Source organism: Schistocerca cancellata, chromosome 5 (assembly GCF_023864275.1).
Source record: "Schistocerca cancellata isolate TAMUIC-IGC-003103 chromosome 5, iqSchCanc2.1, whole genome shotgun sequence".
Taxonomy (NCBI): Eukaryota; Metazoa; Arthropoda; class Insecta; order Orthoptera; family Acrididae; genus Schistocerca; species Schistocerca cancellata.
In genome coordinates, this window is record NC_064630.1 from 826957032 (window position 1) to 826978121 (window position 21090).

General features: G+C 44.0%; 1 protein-coding gene across 1 annotated transcript in view; it reads left to right on the top strand.

Moving 5' to 3' along the window:
- The window catches only part of LOC126188822 (mucin-2-like), an 86160-nt gene that overhangs the window by 33635 nt on the left and 31435 nt on the right, over positions 1-21090 (top strand). The window contains exon 4 of the mRNA XM_049930435.1: positions 3097-3279. Within this exon, the coding sequence (XP_049786392.1) occupies positions 3097-3279 (183 nt within the window). The remainder of the gene's footprint in view (positions 1-3096; positions 3280-21090) is intronic.

The following is a 21090-nucleotide window of genomic DNA, read 5'->3' on the forward strand; positions in this document are numbered from 1 at the left end:
CCGATGGGCATTTTGATCACAATAGCCATACATCAACACGATATCGACCTTTTCCGCAATTGGTAAACGGTTCATTTTAACACGGGTAATGTATCACGAAGCAAATTCCGTCCGCACTGGCGCAATGTTACGTGATACAACGTGACTATTACAGCACCATCTATCACAAAGCGAAAAAAGTTGTCCAACTAAAACTTTCATATTTCCTTACGTACTACACGAATATGTAATAAAAATGGGGGTTCCTATATAAAGAAAAAAACGCAGTTGATATCCGTTTGACCTACGGCAGCGCCATCTAGCGGGCCAATCATAGCGCCATCTGGTTCCCCCCTTCAAGCTAGACGAGTTTCGTTCTTTGTAGTTTTTTCGTTTGATGCTTATTTCGTGAGATATTTGGCCCGGTCACTATCAATGGACCACCCTGTGTTCTGTGTGGCATACGCATGTTTGCGTCGGACGGGAGGCGTGCTGGATACCCAGAGCGCTTAAGCCGCTGAATTTCTTCATTGCCCCATACAGCAAAAGTCGGACATTTCTTTCAGGTGAAGGTGTTATACTAGATACGTATTCTGACTTAGATACTAAGTGTAATACTAAAACTTCTGCAATCAACTACTAACTTATGAACGAGTGTAATACCAGATACATAAGAAAAACATACAAAAATGTTAATTTAAGTAACTGATTAGTTTACTGTACGTGTACCTTCATCAGAGAAAACAGATTTTTAGTGAGACCATACGTAGTATTAATACCTTTGTCTTCAGTGTTTCACAGGTTATATGCTCTTCCTGTCATCGCTACGTGTCTAACACCATTAATCATCTCATCTCTTTTACTAAACTGATCCATTTTCTGCCCCTGCAAAGTATTGCTCCGTTGAGCCTAAAGTTAAGTAGTCACTGGTGTCGTAGCATGTGTCCCAATAACCTAATCCTGTTTCTGGTAAAATTTCTATCTAAACTTATTCTTCTTAGTACACCTTCGTTTTGTACCCTGTTGATCGAGTTAAGTTTAGGCATACATTTGATGAAAAGTGTCCGGACAGCCTAATGTATTGCGCAACTGACCACTAGATGTCTCGGTTGGCGGACCGGCCTGTACAAAGGGAGGTGGGGCGTATGGTGGCGCCAGTGTCCACCCTCCGTAGCTGAGTGGTCAGCGCGACAGACTGTCAATCCTGCCCGGGTTCGATTTCCGACTGGGTCGGAGATTTTCTCCGCTCAGGGACTGGGTGTTGTGTTGTCTTAATCATCATCATTTCATCCCCATCGACGCGCAAGTCGCCGAAGTGGCGTCAAGTCGAAAGACTTGCACCAGGCGAGCGGTCTACCCTACGGGAGGCCCTCGTCACACGCCATTATTATAGTGGGGAAGCTGTGACAGCGGGGTGGGGTGGAGTGGCCAGTGGCTTGGAATGTGGTCCAGCCACTGGACGTCACACGAGGAACAGCCCCATCAGACACATTCCGACCCTTCTAAAATGGTTCAGGTGTGCCGTTTGTGAATTCATGTTGGAGTGGAAATGCGAAGGAAGACCAGACAGACCCCATGTATTGACGAGTAGCGACCGTCGAGGATTCTGTAGGGTAGCTGTTACATACCGCACGAGGACACCGGAAGGAATCCCTGGCAGCACGGCCAGCCCGGCGCCTGTGCAGGGGCAGCCAGACACAGTGGGACATGACAGTTGCCTACACCTCCTCACACGTGTCGTCAGTGCTAAGTGGCGCCAGAGGTCGTGTATAAAGCGACGCCATTGCACCGTGGTCGATTGTACATATAAATGATTTGGAGTCGTGAATCTCGCTATGTTCTATGGCAATTCGATGGAAGCTTTTGGTTTTGGCGAACACCTGGGGAACTTTAGCTGCCAACGTTCTAGCGCCAACAGCGAGGTTAAGGGGGGTGGTGTCTCCCTTTATTGCGCGTAAGCAAATTCTGAATGTGGAAAGATTTATCAAATTTTAAAGCATTGCGTAGTGCGTGCGGTGGAAGAACAGTTTGCACACGATGATCTTTTTTATCAGTATGTAACTGCTCCTATCATAAAGCAGAGTCAGTAAGGCAACGGTCTGCAGATAGAAACATTCCTTAAATGGACTGGCCTTTCCAGAGGACCGACCCGAATCACGTGGGACTCGTCTCGGATGGGTTCGGTTGTCGATCGGTCCAGACGCGAGCGTCCAACACCTACATCTTATTCTGCTTTTCGGTCCCGAGGAAGAATGGGCTGCCATTTCTCCACAGACACTCACACGCCCCACTCAAAGTGTCTCCAGAAGAGAGCAAGCGGTCGTAAAGATGAAGGATAGACACACCGCCGTATTAATGTTGCCTATTTCTCTGCCATAAGTGTTTGCTAAAGGTATTGAAAAGGCTGTGTATGTAAGGATAATTGATCATTTTATATCACATAATTTGCTATCAAATATACAGTTTGGCCTTGTAAGTTGTTAAACAAATGAAAATGCTATATTCTCGTATCAATATTTTACATAGGCACAACTATTCCACCAAATCAAGCACATATGTATAACTCCACTTTTCACGGACGAAATTTTCTTCATGTATTTAAGCACAGTGTCATTTACAACTTTGGCGTTAAGTAACTTGTTTCCCATTCCATTTCGTGTCAGCATCGCAAATCTCAAGAATTGTCTGGTAGCACACGTGAAATTTAACTAGTGCTATGTCCATTCTGTATTCGTAATTTCTCAAAAAAAAAAAAAAAAAACGGTCACAATTTGCTCTTTGTTGTACACGACGTCGCAGATTTTGCCCTTTCCCACAACCAACGACCGCAGTTCATGAAACGTAGCCGGTAACGTCAGTTGAACTCAGAGATACCAAATATCGATCTCCGACATTGTTTTTCATTAGCACTGTTACTGATCCATATATTTAGAGGATTTCTTAGAAATAAGAACACATCATCCTTACCACTGTGAAACTAAATTTCTGCTTGACATTAGGAGATGAGGCTGTATACGAGCTTAATGGTATTTTTTATGTTTTGGACTACGTTTACCGAAATGTGACTTTCACAACTCAGCAGTGCGTTATTTGACTGGTGCATTCATTCTGTTCCAGGCTAAAGCCGACGGATAGCGTGTGCACTGACCTCCCACTCACGTGTACCGAACTCAGAGAGAGTGACGTAGTCCCGGCGAACCCCAGCATATACTACATCTGTGTTCAGGACAAGAATGGAAAGCTCGTTCCAAACTTGTACAAATGCGAGCATGGGGAAAATTACGATCCGGCCACTTTCAGGTAAGGTAGAGCTAACCACTGCTGCTGAAACGCTGTGGCGCCCATACAGGGTGAGTCACCTAACGCAACCGCTGGATATATTTCGTAAACCACATCAAATACTGACGAACCGATTCCACAGACCGAACGTGAGGAGAGGGGCTAGGGTAATTGTTTAATACAAACCATACAAAAATGCACGGAAGTATGTTTTCTAACACAAACCTACGTTTTTTTAAATGGAACCATGTTAGTTTTGTTAGCACATCTGAACATATAAACAAATACGTAATCAGTGCCGTTTGTTGCATTGTAAAATGTTAATTACATCCGGAGATATTGTAACCTAAAGTTGACGCTTGAAACCTCCGACGTTCAGTTACGAGAGCCGGTGGACTGAGTCAAAATAATGTCATGCGCATACTGCATCGTCACCGCTTTCACCCGTTTCATGTGTCGCTACATCAGCAATTACATGGTGATGACTTTAATCATCGAGTGCAATTCTGTCAATGGGCATTAACAGAGAATGCGTTGCAGTTCTACCTTTTCACCTGTTTCACAAACCACGGGGCAGTGAATCTACGGAACATGCATTACTGGTCCGTGGACAGTCCTCGCTGGCTCGGACAGGTAGAGCGACAGCGACCGTGGACTGTAAATGTATGATGCGGAATCATTGGCGACCACCTCATTGGTCCTCACTTCATTGCAGGGGCCCAAACAGCTGCAACATACATCCCGTTTCTACAGAATGATCTGCCAACGTTGCTCGAAAATGTCCCACTGGAAACGCGTCGACGTATGTGGTATCAGCATGATGGTGCACCTGCACATTCCGCAATTAACACTAGGCTGACCCTTGACAGGATGTTCGACGGGCGTTTCATAGGACGTGGAGGACGCATAAATTGGCCAGCCCGTTCTCCTGATCTTACACCTCTGGACTTCTTTCTGTGGGGTACGTTAAAGGGGAATGTGTACCGTCATGTGCCTACAACCCCAGAGGATATGAAACAATGTATTGTGGCAGCCTGCGGCGACATTACACCCGATGTACTGCGGCGTGTACGACATTCATTACGCCAGAGATTGCAATTGTGTGCAGCAAATGATGGCCACCACGTTGAATATCTATTGGCCTGACATGTCGGGACACACTCTATTCCACTCCGTAATTGAAAACGGAAACCACGTGTGTACGTGTACCTCACCCCTCATGGTAATGTACATGTGCGTCAATGAAAAAGACCAATAAAAAGGTGTTAGCATGTAGACGTAATGTGCTATTCCAGTCTCTTCTGTACCTAAGGTCCATCACCGTTCCCTTTGGATCCCTACGTAATTCGGTGCTCTCCGATACACACGATCGAACAGCGGAGGAGTGGTACTCAAGCGTCAACTTTAGGTTACAATATCTCCGGATGTAATTAACATTTTACAATGCAACAAACGGCACTGATTACGTATTTGTTTATATGTTCAGATGTGCTAACAAAACTAACGGGGTTCCATTTAAAAAAACGTAGGTTTGTGTTAAAAAACATACTTCAGTGCATTTTTTTATGGTTTGTATTAACCAATTACACTAACCCCTCTCCTCACGTTCGTTCTGTGGAATCGATTCGTCAGTATTTGATGTGGTTTACGAAATATATCCAGCGGTAACGTTAGGTGACTCACCCTGTATATATACATAAGGCGGATGGCCGCCCAATTTTAATAATAGAATTGACCGTGAATACAAGTGGCAGTGAGCAAACTGAATATGTTAGAATTGATGTAATCCCACATGTTACAAAAAATGGAACTTAACTATCTCAATCAAAACCCATACAACTTTGCGCATATACCAGCCTACACTCTTACTCAAATTAAAAACATTTCGTCACATAGGACAACATGGAGCCAAAATAATATGTACTTATTGTTTGATGTGAATGAATTAGGTTATCCTCAGACACATGTCACAAGAAGAGATCGATAATGTGAAAATCAGCACTTGTTTCTTTCATGAATCATTCATTTTGCATATGTTTTACAGTTTTGTTGTTTATCACAGTTAATGCAGAATACTTTTTAAACTATTTACAGGTATTCTAACAATTTTAGACATACTAAAATTTATAAAAGATAATAACTCAGAACTTTGTAATTTTGTAAAATGCTTCCTCAGACTTAGGTTTCGTTTAATCCCATAATCCACATGTGAAGAAGACCAAATTTTACCAGGTATGTGTGACTTGATGGGAGAAAATATTACTATATCATAAATTTTAATTTTTAAAATATTTTTCTAATAAAAAATTTTAGTTCTCTGTAATTTTGTTGCAGCTGTAATAACGTAGATATCTGTCAAAGGGGTATAGAAAATTGCAGGTTACAGGAAAAATTAGTGCTACGCTTTATACATGAACTTAACTTGCGGGAAACTTCAAATGAGAATGTGAGACATAGTAAATTGTGCCTCAGAACATTCCTGAAGCATAATCTTCATTACGCTACATTTCTTCATCTTAAGGCTTACTCTTGGCATTCCTTTTAATATTTTTTGCTCCTTAGGTGGCTTCAAGAGCAATTATTTCAGCTTGCTAAACTTGTTGTGTGCCAAAGCCAAGAAATATTGGTCTTTCATATCAAGAGTCACATTTTATGCTCAATTGTTAGAACATTACGAATCTAGCTTTCACTCCAGCACTGAAAAACGTCACTGCACGCTATGGAATACCTACATCCACAAATATATATGCAGCTGTTAGGCAACAAACTTTTAATAGACCGTAAATAAACCACTTCAGAAAAACTAAAGATGAGCAAACAGATAGTTTACACATGCTGGAAATACCAACACATACAATATAGCCCAAACAGAATCATTTGAAACAAAAATTTAATAGTTGCTTTTTTGAAATACTAATAGTTTTCTACAACTGAAATAAAGGAGTGTGACAGCGTGCACAATTCTAACTCTGAAATTTAGTATAGAGTAGTCGTTTTTCATTTTAAATCTAATAATGTTTATATAAATGAAATCAGGACAGGCTATAGAATTTAATGAAATTATTTAAAAAATCCATTTTTCTGTACCATTCAAAAGTACACTTGTCCTTAATTATTTATCACGGTCTAAGTTCCCATCTGTCAGTTTTGTAGTTTACACTGGATGACTTGTGATGAGTGCGAGTATTTTTATGGAAATTACAGGAAGTTTCTTAGCGGAAAATTCTGAGAAATTGTTAACTCTGTGGCTGGCTTTGTTGGTGCAGTACATAATAATAGCGACATGACTGCACTTTATCACTTTTGGTTTGGCACTTGTTTGCAGAGCAAAATAATTTTTTAATACTGTTCTCATGCAATCTGACATTACTCGGAAGAACCTGGCAATCTGCTGGTGGAATTACGTTTACGCCATTTCAACATTAATTTACCAATTTCGTTGTGGAAAACTAACTCCATAGCCAAATTGATACAGTAAATTATGGCCCATCATGACACATGAAGAAGTGATAGTTTTCAGTAGCAACCATTAATTAATAATGATAGGAGGAGGAGGGACAAAAAGAATTTTCTTAATTATGAAAATAAGAATGTTAAAACACAGTCATTTTGATTTATTAGAAAAGAAGCTCTCTTCGCTTTTTAACGGATAACAAATTCATTACTCAATGATAAATTTTATAGACTGCAGCAACAGCTATTAAATAATATTGATAGTGGGAGGAGGGACATAAAAACTTTTCAAGAAAAGTAAAGTTGTTAAGACATCAAAGAAACTCAGCTAATTAACAAGTATTGCATGTTCCATGGTAAGAGGTGTCCTTATATTTCAAGATACAAGGTGCTGTGGTGCATGAGCGACAAGTTATAACTATTCACATTTACCTGAATACAAACAGTTCTGAAATACACTGTGCGGCAGAAATAAAGGATCACTTTTTCGAAACTCTCACTGTGTTGCAGAAATTCGTACTTTGGTTGAGAGTGCCCACAGTCTTCCTGTATAGCAGCACAAAAACGTGGTGCCTTGTGACGTAACACTTGGGCTTGGTGACAATTTAAATAGTAAGGTGTCTTGAGATGCGAAAAAAAGGCCAGAGCTGAGAAGTTTATGTTATGTGTAACGTGGATTGATGATGCCACATTGGCACAAAACTTCACCGCAATTCTTCCCCACGCAAATGTGGGACATTGTGTCACAAGATGGGGAGATCACCCCCCTGCCCCCGACACCTTCCCCTTTGCGGTGTAAGACTTTGCAGTGCTGGTGTCCAGCCTCCGTAGCCTCCGGGTGTGTAGGCTCCACCGGTGCACTGCTCCCCCCTGTTAGCCCCAATCTCTACCAGCCACCCCACACTCCGTCCTTTCCCTTATGTTTCGGCACGCTGAAAACTGCCACGCAAGTGGGAGCAGGTAGGGCCCGCCACACAGCCACAGGGTGCCCACACACAGTCAGACGGGTCGGCAACCGATCCAGAGCGGGGATGGGGGGTGGGTGACTCTTCGGCCTGTGAATGGGTGGCTTCTCTGCAGTCCACTCCTTCTTTTAACATCTCTGTGGTGAAGGTCAAAATCGCAGCGCCTACAGTTGAAACAACATGGTTTTCCTGTGGCTGACCGAAGAAAACATTTTAGTCAATCCGTCGGTAAGAAGAGACACAAAAAGACCTCAGGATTTGATGCAAAGGGCTCAGTGAAAGCATCCTTTTCCTTGAGGCGTTGATTCGCAAGCATTTTGCAGTCGAAGACGACAGTTCACAATGTGGTGAGCAACAGGGCGACATTCTTGACAGCCTCTGACACTGCTGACATCCCCAGTTTTCTGACCCTACTTCTAAGGACACAGCGCGGCCACATCCCCACTGAGCGTGACCTCACCCCTTTCGAACGCAGCGAGACTGCAATTCTTCCTGTTGAATGTGTTTCAGCTTATGCATCTTTAGCCTGTTGCGTGATCATGGTGGGATGCGACGTCGACATTTGGGTGAATAAACTGGCAAGTGGTCCCTCTCAGACCCAATCCCCGCACGCCCAACCATAGTTCGACAAAACCCTTGGCGACACCCACCCCCATTCATTGAGAATTTTAAAAATAATCTAGTACAGAGGCAACCTGTGGAGTGGTCCTAGGTGCCTGCAAGCAGGCAGCTGGACTCGGAGGGCTGTAATGGGGTTGCCTGCCTGCAGGCGCCTAGGACTCTCGTCATACGATTCCTCTCTACAGGTAAATTTGTAAAGTGCTCAACAAACATGGGTAGGTGGTACTGAGTATGTTGTTGAACTGGGTTTTATGGAGGCCATCTGAAGTTTCACTCACATATATCACCCACACTCAAAACAGGTGACCTGAAAAAGTATAAGCAACATTTAGTATTTTGGTTCACGTTCAAATTTTTTCGACTGGCTTAAAATGGTCCTAATGGTTCCTGCCTGTGCACGCGAGGAAAAACTACAGTCTCACAGCACTCCAGAGAGGTGGGATCACGTTTAGGGGAACGCAGCCCCTCAGTGTCCTTAGAGGTGGGTTGAATGGTTGGGGCTCTGCAGTGTCACGGTTTGTCAAGAAAGCGCTCGTGCCACTTCGAAATGTGTGGGAATCGACGCCCCAATGAAAGGAGTGGTTTCACTGAGGCTCTCTATGCCGCCCTCTGAGGCCTTTTCACGTCGGCTTTGAGCGGCAGTTGTCCGTCTCCTTCGGCCACATAAGGGAACCGCGTTATTTCAGTGCTGGCCGTCGCGGTTCTGACCTCCATCGCCGTGGCGTCAAAAGAAGGGCCGAAATGTGGCTGAGACGGGCTGAGACGATTTGTCGTCGTATGACGCGTCCGTGACGCCGTTGAACAGAACTGTGGTGATGTCTGGTGCCGGCGCGACTCCGTCAAGCCACGCTACACGTCACGCGGACTCGTGAGCCGCGGCCACTTCCGCACGTGTCGAGACCGCGCTGTTTGGAGCGTCGTTTCAGCGCGAGGGTTACCCTGCACGCCGACGCCCCTACAGAGGAAGGCTGCAGGCACCTTTGAACCAAACGCCCAATTACTGTGTCTCACTGGTAGCTAATCACGGTGCTTCTAAAATGTGATCCTTGAATACTGTTGCGCATTGCATATAGATTTTAGTTCATCACAAATTGTGGAACTGAAAAAGTAACAATATATACCAAATAGCTTTAATATATCGTACAGCAATACAGGCGAAATGCCCTCAGACTTCAAGAAGAATGTAAGAATTCCAACCTCAAAGAAAGCATGTGCTGACAGATGTGAAAATTACCGAACTATCAGTTTAATAAGTCACGGTTGCAAAATACTAACGTGAATTCCTTACAGACAAATGGAAAAACTGGTGGAAGCTGACCTCGGTGAAGATCACTTTGGGTTCTGTAGAAATGTTGGAACTTGCGACTTATCTTAGAAGATAGATTGAGGAAAGGCAAACCTAAGTTTCTAGCATTTGTAGACTTAGAGAAAGTTTTTGACAATGTTGACTGGAACACTCTCTTTCAAATTCTCAAGGTGGCAGGTGTAAAATGCAGGGAGCGGAAGGCTATTTACAATTTGTACGGAAACCAGATGGTAGCGATAAGAGTCGAGGGGCACGAAAGACAAGCAGTGTTTGGAAAGGGTAAGACAGGGTTGTAGTCTATCCCCGATGTTATTCAATCTGTATATTGAACAAGCAGTTAAGGAAACAAAAGAACAATTTGGAGTAGGAATTGAAATCCATGGAGAAGAAACTTTGACATTTGCTGACAACATTGTAATGTCAAGACAGCAAACGACCTGGAAGAGCAGTTCAGCGGAATAGACATCTTCTTGAAACGAGGATATAAGATGAGCATCAACAAAAGCAAACGTGGATAATGGAATGTAGCCGACTTAAAGCAGGTGATGCTGAACGATTAGGAAATGAGACATTTAAAGTAGTAAATGAGTTTTGCTATCAGGAAGTCGTTTTTTTTTTCACCAAGTTGTTGAGGTCATGGATCCCTAGGCTTACACATTACTTAAACTAACTTAGGCTAAGAACAACACACACATGCCCATGGCCGAGGGAGGACTCGAACCTCCGACGGGGGGAGCCGCGCGAACAGGAAGTCCTTTTTGAAGGGATTTGCTTGGAGTGTAGCCATGTATGGAAGTGAAACATGGACAATAAATAGTTTGGACAAGAAGAGAATAGAAGCTTTCGAATTGTGGGGCTACAGAAGAATGCTGAAGATTAGATGGGTAGATCACGTAATCAATGAGGAGGTATTGAACAGGATTGGGGAGAAAAGTTTGTGGCACAACTTGACTAGAAGAAGGGATCGATTGGTAGGACATGTTCTGAGGCATCAAGGGATCACCAATCTAGTATTGGAGGGCAGCGATGAGGGTAAAAATCGTAGAGGGAGACCAAGAAATGGATACAGTAAGCACATTTAGAAGGATGTAGGTTGCAGTTGTTACTCGGTTGATGAAGGCGGTTGCACATGATAGGGCAGCAGGGAGAGCTGCATCAAACCAGTCTCTGGACTGAAAATCACAACAACAACAACAAATGTGTAGAATGCGATATATTTACAAATGCTACACAAAATACAGCGTTGTCTCTATCAACAACAAACACTGAAGAAAAGGGTCTCTAGGGCGCATCCCTGCATATGTTTCGAAAATCAGCTTCTAGACTGACGTCCCGGTCAAAAAACTTGATGTGATCCTAGTCCACTATCCTCTACATACAACACACTCCGATACTGAGCGTCGTATTCTCAGTTTTAAACCTCGTTTAGCGTTAAAAAATATTAAAAAATAATTAAAAATCAGCGCAATTTGTAGCTGTCAGGTTGTCAAACTTGGGCTCGGCTCCTCAGCTACTATTACGCTCTTTCCAATTTCATGTGGCATTCTTACGTCAGTTGCGTGTAACTGTAATTAAAGAATTCTTGGACATAGCTAGAGTTATTAAATGTCTATGTAAACTGGAAATTAAGGAAACACCCTACAGAAATACTGTACCTCTTATAAACTGCTAAGCTTGTAAAGTAGTTGATGATGATTTACCTTCTATTCCACCAATGAACTTGAAAAGGCTGCTTCTAGTGGTTACAGATGCTGCGTTCGGAAGCTGAGGTTATTACTTCTAGGGTATATAGCGGGCATGTGAGCCGGCGAAACTTCGAGTGCATCAAGGAAGGTAACGATTTGTGTTGTTCACAGCAGCAGATAATTTCTTCCTAAAAATCTGCCATTGTAACGGGCAATGTTCTTTCTGGGAACACTGATTTATCCATTAATACGTGTGTACGGTGATGTGATCCGCTATTGTGATGTTTAAGCGCGAAAAAGTTGAGCTAACCTCATGTAAAATCTCACTCTATATTTTGTTCTTATACATCAACCTACGAGCAAGGAACTTGGGTATGATACCAGTAATGGTATAAATCATACATCAGTAGCAGTCGTAGAGAAGAACGTGCCTCGTTCCCGACAATTCAGCATTGGTAGTTCATTCTCGACTCTATACTTCGTTCATCGTTAAAATAAACCTGACCCAAACAAACGCGATGTTTGGTCAGCAGCCGTAGCTCTCGTGCACTGGTGCTGTTCCGCTGTTGGAAGTAGGTCCAGCTTATATACTAGACATTTTATTACTATGCCACTGTAAATGAAACTTTAAAACATTCTGATGTACTAACAACCATCAACGTTTTTCTTAATCATACCTTATTGTTGTTGTTGTGGTCTTCAGTCCTGAGACTGGTTTGATGCAGCTCTCCATGCTACTCTATCCTGTGCAAGCTTCTTCATCTCCCAGTACCTACTGCAACCTACATCCTTCTGAATCTGCTTAGTGTATTCATCTCTTGTTCTCCCTCTACAATTTTTACTTTCCACGCTCCCTTCCATTGCTAAATTTGTGATCCCTTGATGTCTTAGAACTTGTCCTACCAACCAATCCCTTCTTCTAGTCAAGTTGTGCCACAAACTCCTCTTCTCCCCAATCTTATTCAATACCTCCTCATTAGTTATGTGATCTACCCATCTAATCTTGAGCATTCTTCTGTAGCACCACATTTCGAAACCTTCTATTCTCTTCTTGTCCAAACTATTTATCGTCCATGTTTCACTTCTATACATGGCTACACTCCATACAAATACTTTCAGAAACGACTTCCTGACACTTAAATCTATAATCAATCTTACAAATTTCCTTGCCATTGCCAGTCTACATTTTATATCCTCTCTACTTCAACCATCATCAGTTATTTTGCTCTCCAAATAGCAAAACTCCTTTACTACTTTAAGTGTCTCATTTCCTAATCTAATTCTCTCAGCATCACCCGACTCAATCCGACTACATTCCATTATCCTCTTTTTGCTTTTGTTGATGTTCATCTTCTATCCTCCATTCAAGACACTGTCCATTCCGTTCAACTGCTCTTCCAAGTCCTTTGCTGTCTCTGACAGAATTACAATGTCAACGGCGAACCTCAAAGTTTTTATTTCTTCTCCGTGACTTTTAATACCTACTCCTAATTTTTCTTTTGTTTCCTTTACTGCTTGCTCAATATACAGATTGAATAACATCGGGGAGAGGCTACAACCCTGTCTCACTCCCTTCCCAACCACTGCTTCCCTTTCATGTCCCTCGACTCTTATAACTGCCATCTGGTGCAAATGGTTCAAATGGCTCTGAGCACTACGGGACTTAACATCTTTGGTCATCAGTCCCCTAGAACTTATAACTACTTAAACCTAACTAACCTAAGGACATCACACACATCCATGCCCGAGGCAGGATTCGAACCTGCGACCGTAGCGGTCGCGCGGTTCCAGACTGAAGCGCCTAGAACCGCTCGGCCACAGTGGCTGGCTTGCCATGTGGTTTCTGTACAAATTGTAAATAGCCTTTCCTTCCCTGTATTTTATCCCTGCCACCTTTAGAATTTGAAAGAGAGTATTCCAGTCAACATTGTCAAAAGCTTTCTCTAAGTCTACAAATGCTAGAAACGTAGGTTTGCCTGCCCTTAATCTAGATTCTGAGATAAGTCGTAGGGTCAGTATTGCCTCACGTGTTCCAACATTTCTACAGAATCCAAAGAGATCTTCCCTGAGGTCAGCTTCTACCAGTTTTTCCATACGTCTGTAAAGAATACGCGTTAGTATTTTGCAGCTGTGACTTATTAAACTGATAGGTCGGTAATTTTCATATCTGACAATACCTGCTTTCTTTGGGATTGGAATTACTATATTCTTCTTGAAGTCCGAGGGTATTTCGCATGTCTCATACATCTTGCTCACGAGATAGTAGAGTTTTGTCAGGACTGGCTCTCCCAAGGCCGTCAGTAGTTCTAATGGAATGTTGTCTACTCCCGGGGCCTTGTTTCGACCCACGTCTTTCAGTGGTCTGTCAAACTCTTCACGCAGTATCGTATCTCCCATTTCAACTTCATCTACATCCTCTTCCATTCCATAATATTGTTCTCAAGTACATCGCCCCTGTATAGAGCCTCTATATACTCCTTCCATCTTTCTGATTTCCCTTCTTTGCTTAGGACTGGGTTTCCATCTGAGCTTTTGATATTCATATAAGTGGTTCTCTTTTCTCCAAAGGTCTCTCTAATTTTCCTGTAGGCAGTATCTATCTTACCCCTAGCAATACATCCTTACATTTATCCTCTAGCCATCTCTGCTTAGCCATTTTGCACTTCCTGTCGATCTCATTTTTGAGACGTTTGTATTCCTTTTTGCCTGCTTCATTTACTGCGTTTTTAAATTTTCTCCTTTCATTAATTAAATTCAATATTCTTCTGTTACCCAAGGATTTCTACTAGCCCTCGTCTTTTTACCTATTTGATCCTCTGCTGCCTTCACTACTTCATCCCTCAGAGCTACCCATTCTTCTTCTACTGTATTTCTTTCCCCCATTCCTGCCAGTTGTTCCCCTATGCTCTCCCTGAAACTCTGTACAACCTCTGGTTTAGTCAGTTTATCCAGGTCCCATCTCCTTAGCTACACAGTCTCTGTAAGCGCTACTAGTGCTCTGATTGTCTCACTGTTCATATGTACGGCGAAAATGGATGACACTGCTTCCTATTCGTAGTGAAGCACGCACGCGGAGCAACATTAATGGCTGGAAACAAGTTGTTCTTAACGCTTTTGACGACGTTACACAAAAAAATGAGCTTTGAAGTTTGTTGAGTTCAGAGACTAACAGACGACTGATGTACATTACTGGCCATTAAATTTGCTACACCACGAAGGTGACGTGCTATAGACGCGAAATTTAACCGACAAGAAGAAGATGCTGTGATATGCAAATCATTAGCTTTTCAGAGCATTCACACAAGGTTGGCGATGGTGGCGACACCTACAACGTGTTGACATGAGGACAGTTTCCAACCGATTTCTCATACACAAACAGCAGTTGACCGGCGTTGCGTTGTGAAACGTTGTTGTCATGCCTCGCGTAAGGAGGAGAAAAATGCGTACCATCACGTTCCCGACTTTGACAAAGGTCGGATTGTAGTCTATCACGATTGCGGTTTATCGTATCGCGACATTCCTGCTCGCGTTGGTCGAGATCCAATGACTGTTAGCAGAATACGGAATCGGTGGGTTCAGGAAGGTAATACGGAACGCCGTGCTGGATCCCAACGGCCTCGTATTACTAGCAGTCGAGATGACAGGCATCTTATCAGCTTGGCTGTAACGGATCGTGCAGCCACGTCTCGATCCCTGAGTCAACAGATGGGGACGTTTGCAAGACACCAACCATCTGCACGAACAGTTCGACGACGTTTGCAGCAGCACGCAGTGTCAGCTCGGAGACCATGGCGGCGGCTACCCTTGACGCTGCATCACAGACAGAAGAGCCTGCGATGGTGTATTCAATGACGAACCTAGGTGCACGAATGGCAAAACGTCATATTTTCGGATGAATCCAGGTTCTGTTTACAGCATCATGATGGTCGCATCCGTGTTTCGCGACATCGCGGTGAACGCACAGTGGAAGGGTGTATTCGTCATCGCCATAGTGGCGGTATGGGGTGCCATTGGTTACACGTCTTGGTCACCTCTTGTTCGCATTGACGGCACTTTGAACAGTAGACGTTACATATCAGATGTGTTACGACCTGTGGCTCTAGCCTTCATTCGGTCCCTGCGAAACCATACAGCAGGATAATGCACGACCGCATGTTGCAGGTCCTGTACGGGGCTTTCTGGATAAAGAAAATGTTCGACTGCTGCCCTGGCCAGCACATTCTCCAGATCTCTCACCAATTGAAAACGTCTGGTGAATGGTGGACGAGCAACTGGCTCGTCACAATACGCCAGTCACTACTTTTGATGAACTGTGGTGTCGTGTTGAAGCTGCATGGGCAGCTGTACCTGTACACGCCATCCGAGCTCTGTTTGACTCAATGCCCAGGCGTATCAAGGCCGTTATTACGGCCAGAGGTGGTTGTTCCAGGTACTGATTTCTCAGGATCTTTGTACCCAAATTGCGTGAAAATGTAATCACATGTCAGTTCTAGTATAATATATTTGTCCAATGAATACCCATTTATCATCTGCATTTCTTCTTGTTGTAGGAATTTTAATGGCCAGTAGTGTAATACCTTCAGTGGCTTCAGAATTTAATCACATGGCGAGATCCCAGCAGTTCGGTTTTAAGCCGCACATAGCTCATGCAGAAAAATTACTGTTTTAAAGTCAGGAATTTTCATCACTCTCGTTTTTAATTACAATACTATGTTAGCTAAGATTGAGAGCATGTTGTCCTTCAGATTACCTAAGAATGTTTACTTCCTTCTATTCAAAAATTAAGTGACGTTTATGTCTTTACTACAACTGTCCACATCACTGCAGGCTGCTTGGAACAGGTGGATGGCCAGTGCTGTCCAAGTTAAATGCGCCGGTAAAGCTTTTGTCCCTTATTATCGCCGAGTCAATGTACGCTTAACGCACAGCGTAAAACATATCCTCATTATCGTATAGTACTTGACTGTACTCGAAACAGATTGGCTTCTGCTCCACGTGAGACAAAGACCAATGAGATTCCAGCAAACGCGGAAGAATACGGAGTGTAATGTTTGGCTCAAATGGTTCAAATGGCTCTGAGCACTATGCGACTTAACTGCTGAGGTCATCAGTCGCCTAGAACTTAGAACTAATTAAACCTAACTAACCTAAGGACATCACACACATCCATGCCCGAGGCAGGATTCGAACCTGCGACCGTAGCGGTAGCTCGGCTCCAGACTGTAGCGCCTAGAACCGCACAGCCACTCCGGCCGGCGTAGTGTAATGTTTACATGAGCTTTATTCTTAATTCTTATGATGAACGGAGTATAAGAAAAGCCCTGATAACAAAGATTACATATTCATACATTGCCGAATTCCCCCCCACACACAGCCCCGCGTCGTTCTAAACGGCGGTCACCTCAGGAAGGCCAGCATCCTGCGCCTGCTGGCTACGGGTTCGGCGAACCTGGGTTTCCTGAGCCGCGGTAATCGGCGCGCGCCCGCCACACTGTGAGTGAGTGAGGGCTACAGCGGCGCTGCCTTCCGCAGGGGTTGGGAACTTCGGCTTAATCTGCAGCACCCCAGCTGTATCAGCCTTACCTAGGCAAGTGGGGCCCTGTCTGGGCGGAGCCTCATTTCCCCAGCTGCTCACCGGACCGATACGGAACCATCGAACTTTAACCAGCCACTTCCCAGTACAGTGGGTGTACCGGTGGTGTATATGAACACAAAACCCAAGAAGAGGTCTCGTCTAGCCAATCCTCCTCAAACAGAGATTATTCCTAATTCTTTAGTTTGCAGTAACAGAACACTTGTTCCCACATAGAAAGTATTTGAATAGTTAAAAGAACAGAGGTTGTCTTTAAGAAAGCTTCACTGTTCTACATTCAAAAGTATTTAGAGGCAATTACTGCCACCTCATTGACTGAGGAATGGCAGTCTTGGTTGAAATATCAACACGCCTCCAGGAAACTGAATACCTTTAGCGTATGGCATCGAAACAGAGCTACACAACAGCTTTTTAATCACAGCAAGGTGTTTTCTGATTATAGATATCGTAGATACCCGCTAAGGAGAAGTGAAAGATGACTGAGCTTGAGAAGATGGGTCTGACGTGCTCAATATTATGAAAAGGGTAGATGGCGAACTGGTAAAACGAGATGCCTTTATTCTTACTTTCCGTAGCATTACGCTTCGAGAGTACATTACGTTTCGTCGTTTAAACGTGAACAGGGTGAACACTAGTAAAACTGACAAACAGCAGGAACGGATTCCTGAGTGGAAATCGAGGAAAAAAAGTCCTATCAACACGTGACCGGAAATGCTCTGTTACCACGGTAGATGGCGCTCACGAACGAAAGTGTCTCAGACCACGTGCTGTGTGTTCCTTGCGTGTTGCATACTGTGTGAGTGACGCAGCTTACTGTAAACAGCAGAATCGGCCGGTAATAATGTCAGGAACGGGCTGTTCCAAAACAAGTACCCTCACAGACACCAAACAACATCACACAACATTTCAAGCTCTTTTTCGGTTTTCGTGTGATCATGGATCCTTTCAGACACACGAATGTGTAGAGAGCCGGCGGACTGTGGGTACACCACATTTGGAGGACCAGGTTCTACAGCATATTGAGACGAACCCTAGTGAAAGCTACAGGCAAGTAGCCCGCCAACATGGTGTTGGCCAGAGTCATCACACAGACGCCCACGAAGTGTTGTGTGAGGGTACTAGTTCTGTTGTAGCCGTACTGCCTACATCTACATCTACATCTACATCTACATCCATACTCCGCAAGCCACCTGACGGTGTGTGGCGGAGGGTACCTTCAGTACCTCTATCGGTTCTCCCTTCTATTCCAGTCTCGTATTGTTCGTGGAAAGAAGGATTGTCGGTATGCCTCTGTGTGGGCTCTAATCTCTCTGATTTTATCCTCATGGTCTCTTCGCGACATATACGTAGGAGGGAGCAATATACTGCTTGACTCTTCGGTGAAGGTATGTTCTCGAAACTTTGACAAAAGCCCGTACCGAGCTACTGAGCGTCTCTCCTGCAGAGTCTTCCACTGGAGTTTATCTATCATCTCCGTAACGCTTTCGCGATTACTGAATGATCCTGTAACGAAGCGCGCTGCTCTCCGTTGGATCTTCTCTATATCTTCTATCAACCCTATCTGGTACGGATCCTACACTGCTGAGCAGTATTCAAGCAGTGGGCGAACAAGCGTACTGTAACCTACTTCCTTTGTTTTCGGATTGCATTTCCTTAGGATTCTTCCAATGAATCTCAGTCTGGCATCTGCTTTACCGACGCTCAACATTATATGATCATTCCATTTTAAATCACTCCTAATGCGTACTCCCAGATAATTTATGGTATTAACTGCTTCCAGTTGCTGACCTGCTATTTTGTAGCTAAATGATAAAGGATCTATCTTTCTGTGTATTCGCAGCACATTACACTTGTCTACATTGAGATTCAATTGCCATTCCCTGCACCATGCGTCAATTCGTTGCAGATCCTCCTGCATTTCAGTACAATTTCCATTGTTACAACCTCTCGATACACCACAGCATCATCTGCAAAAAGCCTCAGTGAACTTCTGATGTCATCCACCAGGTCATTTATGTATATTGTGAATAGCAACGGTCCTATGACACTCCCCTGCGGCACACCTGAAATCACTCTTACTTCGGAGGACTTCTCTCCATTGAGAATGACATGCTGAGTCCTGTTATCTAGGAACTGCTCAATCCAATCACACAATTGGTCTGATAGTCCATATGCTCTTACTTTGTTCATTAAACGACTGTGCGGAACTGTATCGAACGCCTTGCGGAAGTCAAGAAACACGGCATCTACCTGTGAACCCGTGTCTATGGCCCTCTGAGTCTCGTGGACGAATAGCGCGAGCTGGGTTTCACATGACCGTCTTCACATGACCATCTTCATCTGCTTGGCCGCACACTGACACCACCTCGGCTTGACTCCGACATGAATACCGGACCATCCTGCTGCTCACAGTACGCTCCGTCACTCACACAGCCTGCAACACACGAGGAACACACGGCACGTGGTCAGAGGAACTTCCATTAGTCAGCGCCATCTACCGTGGGAACGATGGGTTTCCAGGCACATGTTCATAGGACCTTTTTTCCTCCATTTACAAACAGGAATGCGTCCTTGCAGGTTTTTGGTTTTATTATTATATGCCCTGTATATCCAAACTAATCTGCTGTGTTAAATGCCATCGCTTTGGACGCACCACTCTAGCGGTTAAGGGAGAAGCCACTAGGGGCAGATGTGGTACGGCCGCCCACGAAAGAGTCATTTTCTCCTCTCCTCCGATGTGACTTCGTTGCTCTGGGGATCACCCTGCCGCTAGTGGAGACTGCAGTGTCTACTTCGAAGAAAAGAAGATACAGGGTCTAAAAAATACGAAGCGTCAGGCGAAGAAGATCTATAAAGGAATGAAGCCTCCCACTTTCACTGCTTCGTTTACTTCAGTTCTCAACAAGCCTTTTCAAAAACTCGATGCCTCTACACAGAGATTAATAGTGCTCACACTAATGCCTGTGTTTGTACGTGCAATTGCAACGATGGTGGTATTCCAAAGCCAATAGCTCCACCCAGAACGTCAGAAAAGAGCGCAGTTGCTGACATTGTGGCGTTCCCAGCACCTGAACAAATAGACCCCAGTGTACAGGCCAGCTCTTCACGAGTCAAGACAGTCCCTCACAAATCTACTCTGGCAGACAAACCAAAATGGAAGCATCAGCATCAGAAGACGACCATGGGAATGGCGATTTTGGATATTTCCTAGCCACTCCTCTTTTTCGACTAAACGTTCTAGAGCTCTCCCTCTGAAAAATCTGAGGTGGTACCGCGAATCGAACCCGACTCCTTCCTTCCAATCAGAATAACACCCTGTCTCTCTGCAGTGCCTTGTGTAACCAGCTAACAAGATCAGGATGTGAATGAAACACCGTGGCGTGAACAAAATTGTAATGTATTACAGTTTTTTCACGCGGCAGGAGAGGACACTTATAACTGTCAGCCTACCTTAGATCGGATACTACTCGAAGACCCAAGCCCTATTTGGTTTCTTGGATTGGGAAGTTTTTATTACCTTGATTCCCAGCTTGAGAGAATCTATAATCCAACGGATAATACTAACCCTGCGATAATTCTCTCTGAGGTGGATTTGAGGCATGTATGCTCTCCAGTACTTGTGACACATTCATCTGGTGTAGCAGCACATGATAATTCTACCACAGATCGCGTTTTTCATGTACGATATCTTGCCAAATAACTATACTCCGTCCTCTATCTTAAATTCAGACTATTTTGTTGAGAAGATTGTGATCTGACACGAGTGAAGGCGGGATATCCTCGAGATGTTTTGAAGCATAATTTTTTACAAGGAATTTACAGCATCACCACGATAAGACAGAGATAGAAATTGTAGCTCATATACAGGTAGTCAGCTCCACGGGACAGGACCGGAATCCGCTACGAGACGGCCTTCCTCCCACTCATTCTCTGTACAGCGCAGTCTGCAGACGGCGGACGTCCACTTACGTCGTTAGCAGAGAATAACGCAGCAGTCGGTGGTCTCTGTTGCAAACTGAACGTATCAGTACAGACTATGGAGGACGATGGGTTTTATATCAAGAATATTTTTTAACTTGAGGCGAATAGTGTATATCTATTTGGAAAGCAATAATGCATATCTTTGACCTCGAATTCGTTTTTAAGTTTACGCCAGAAGTACGCTTGTTACGTAACTTTGCATATTAGCCCGTAGCTCTTAGGCGTTAG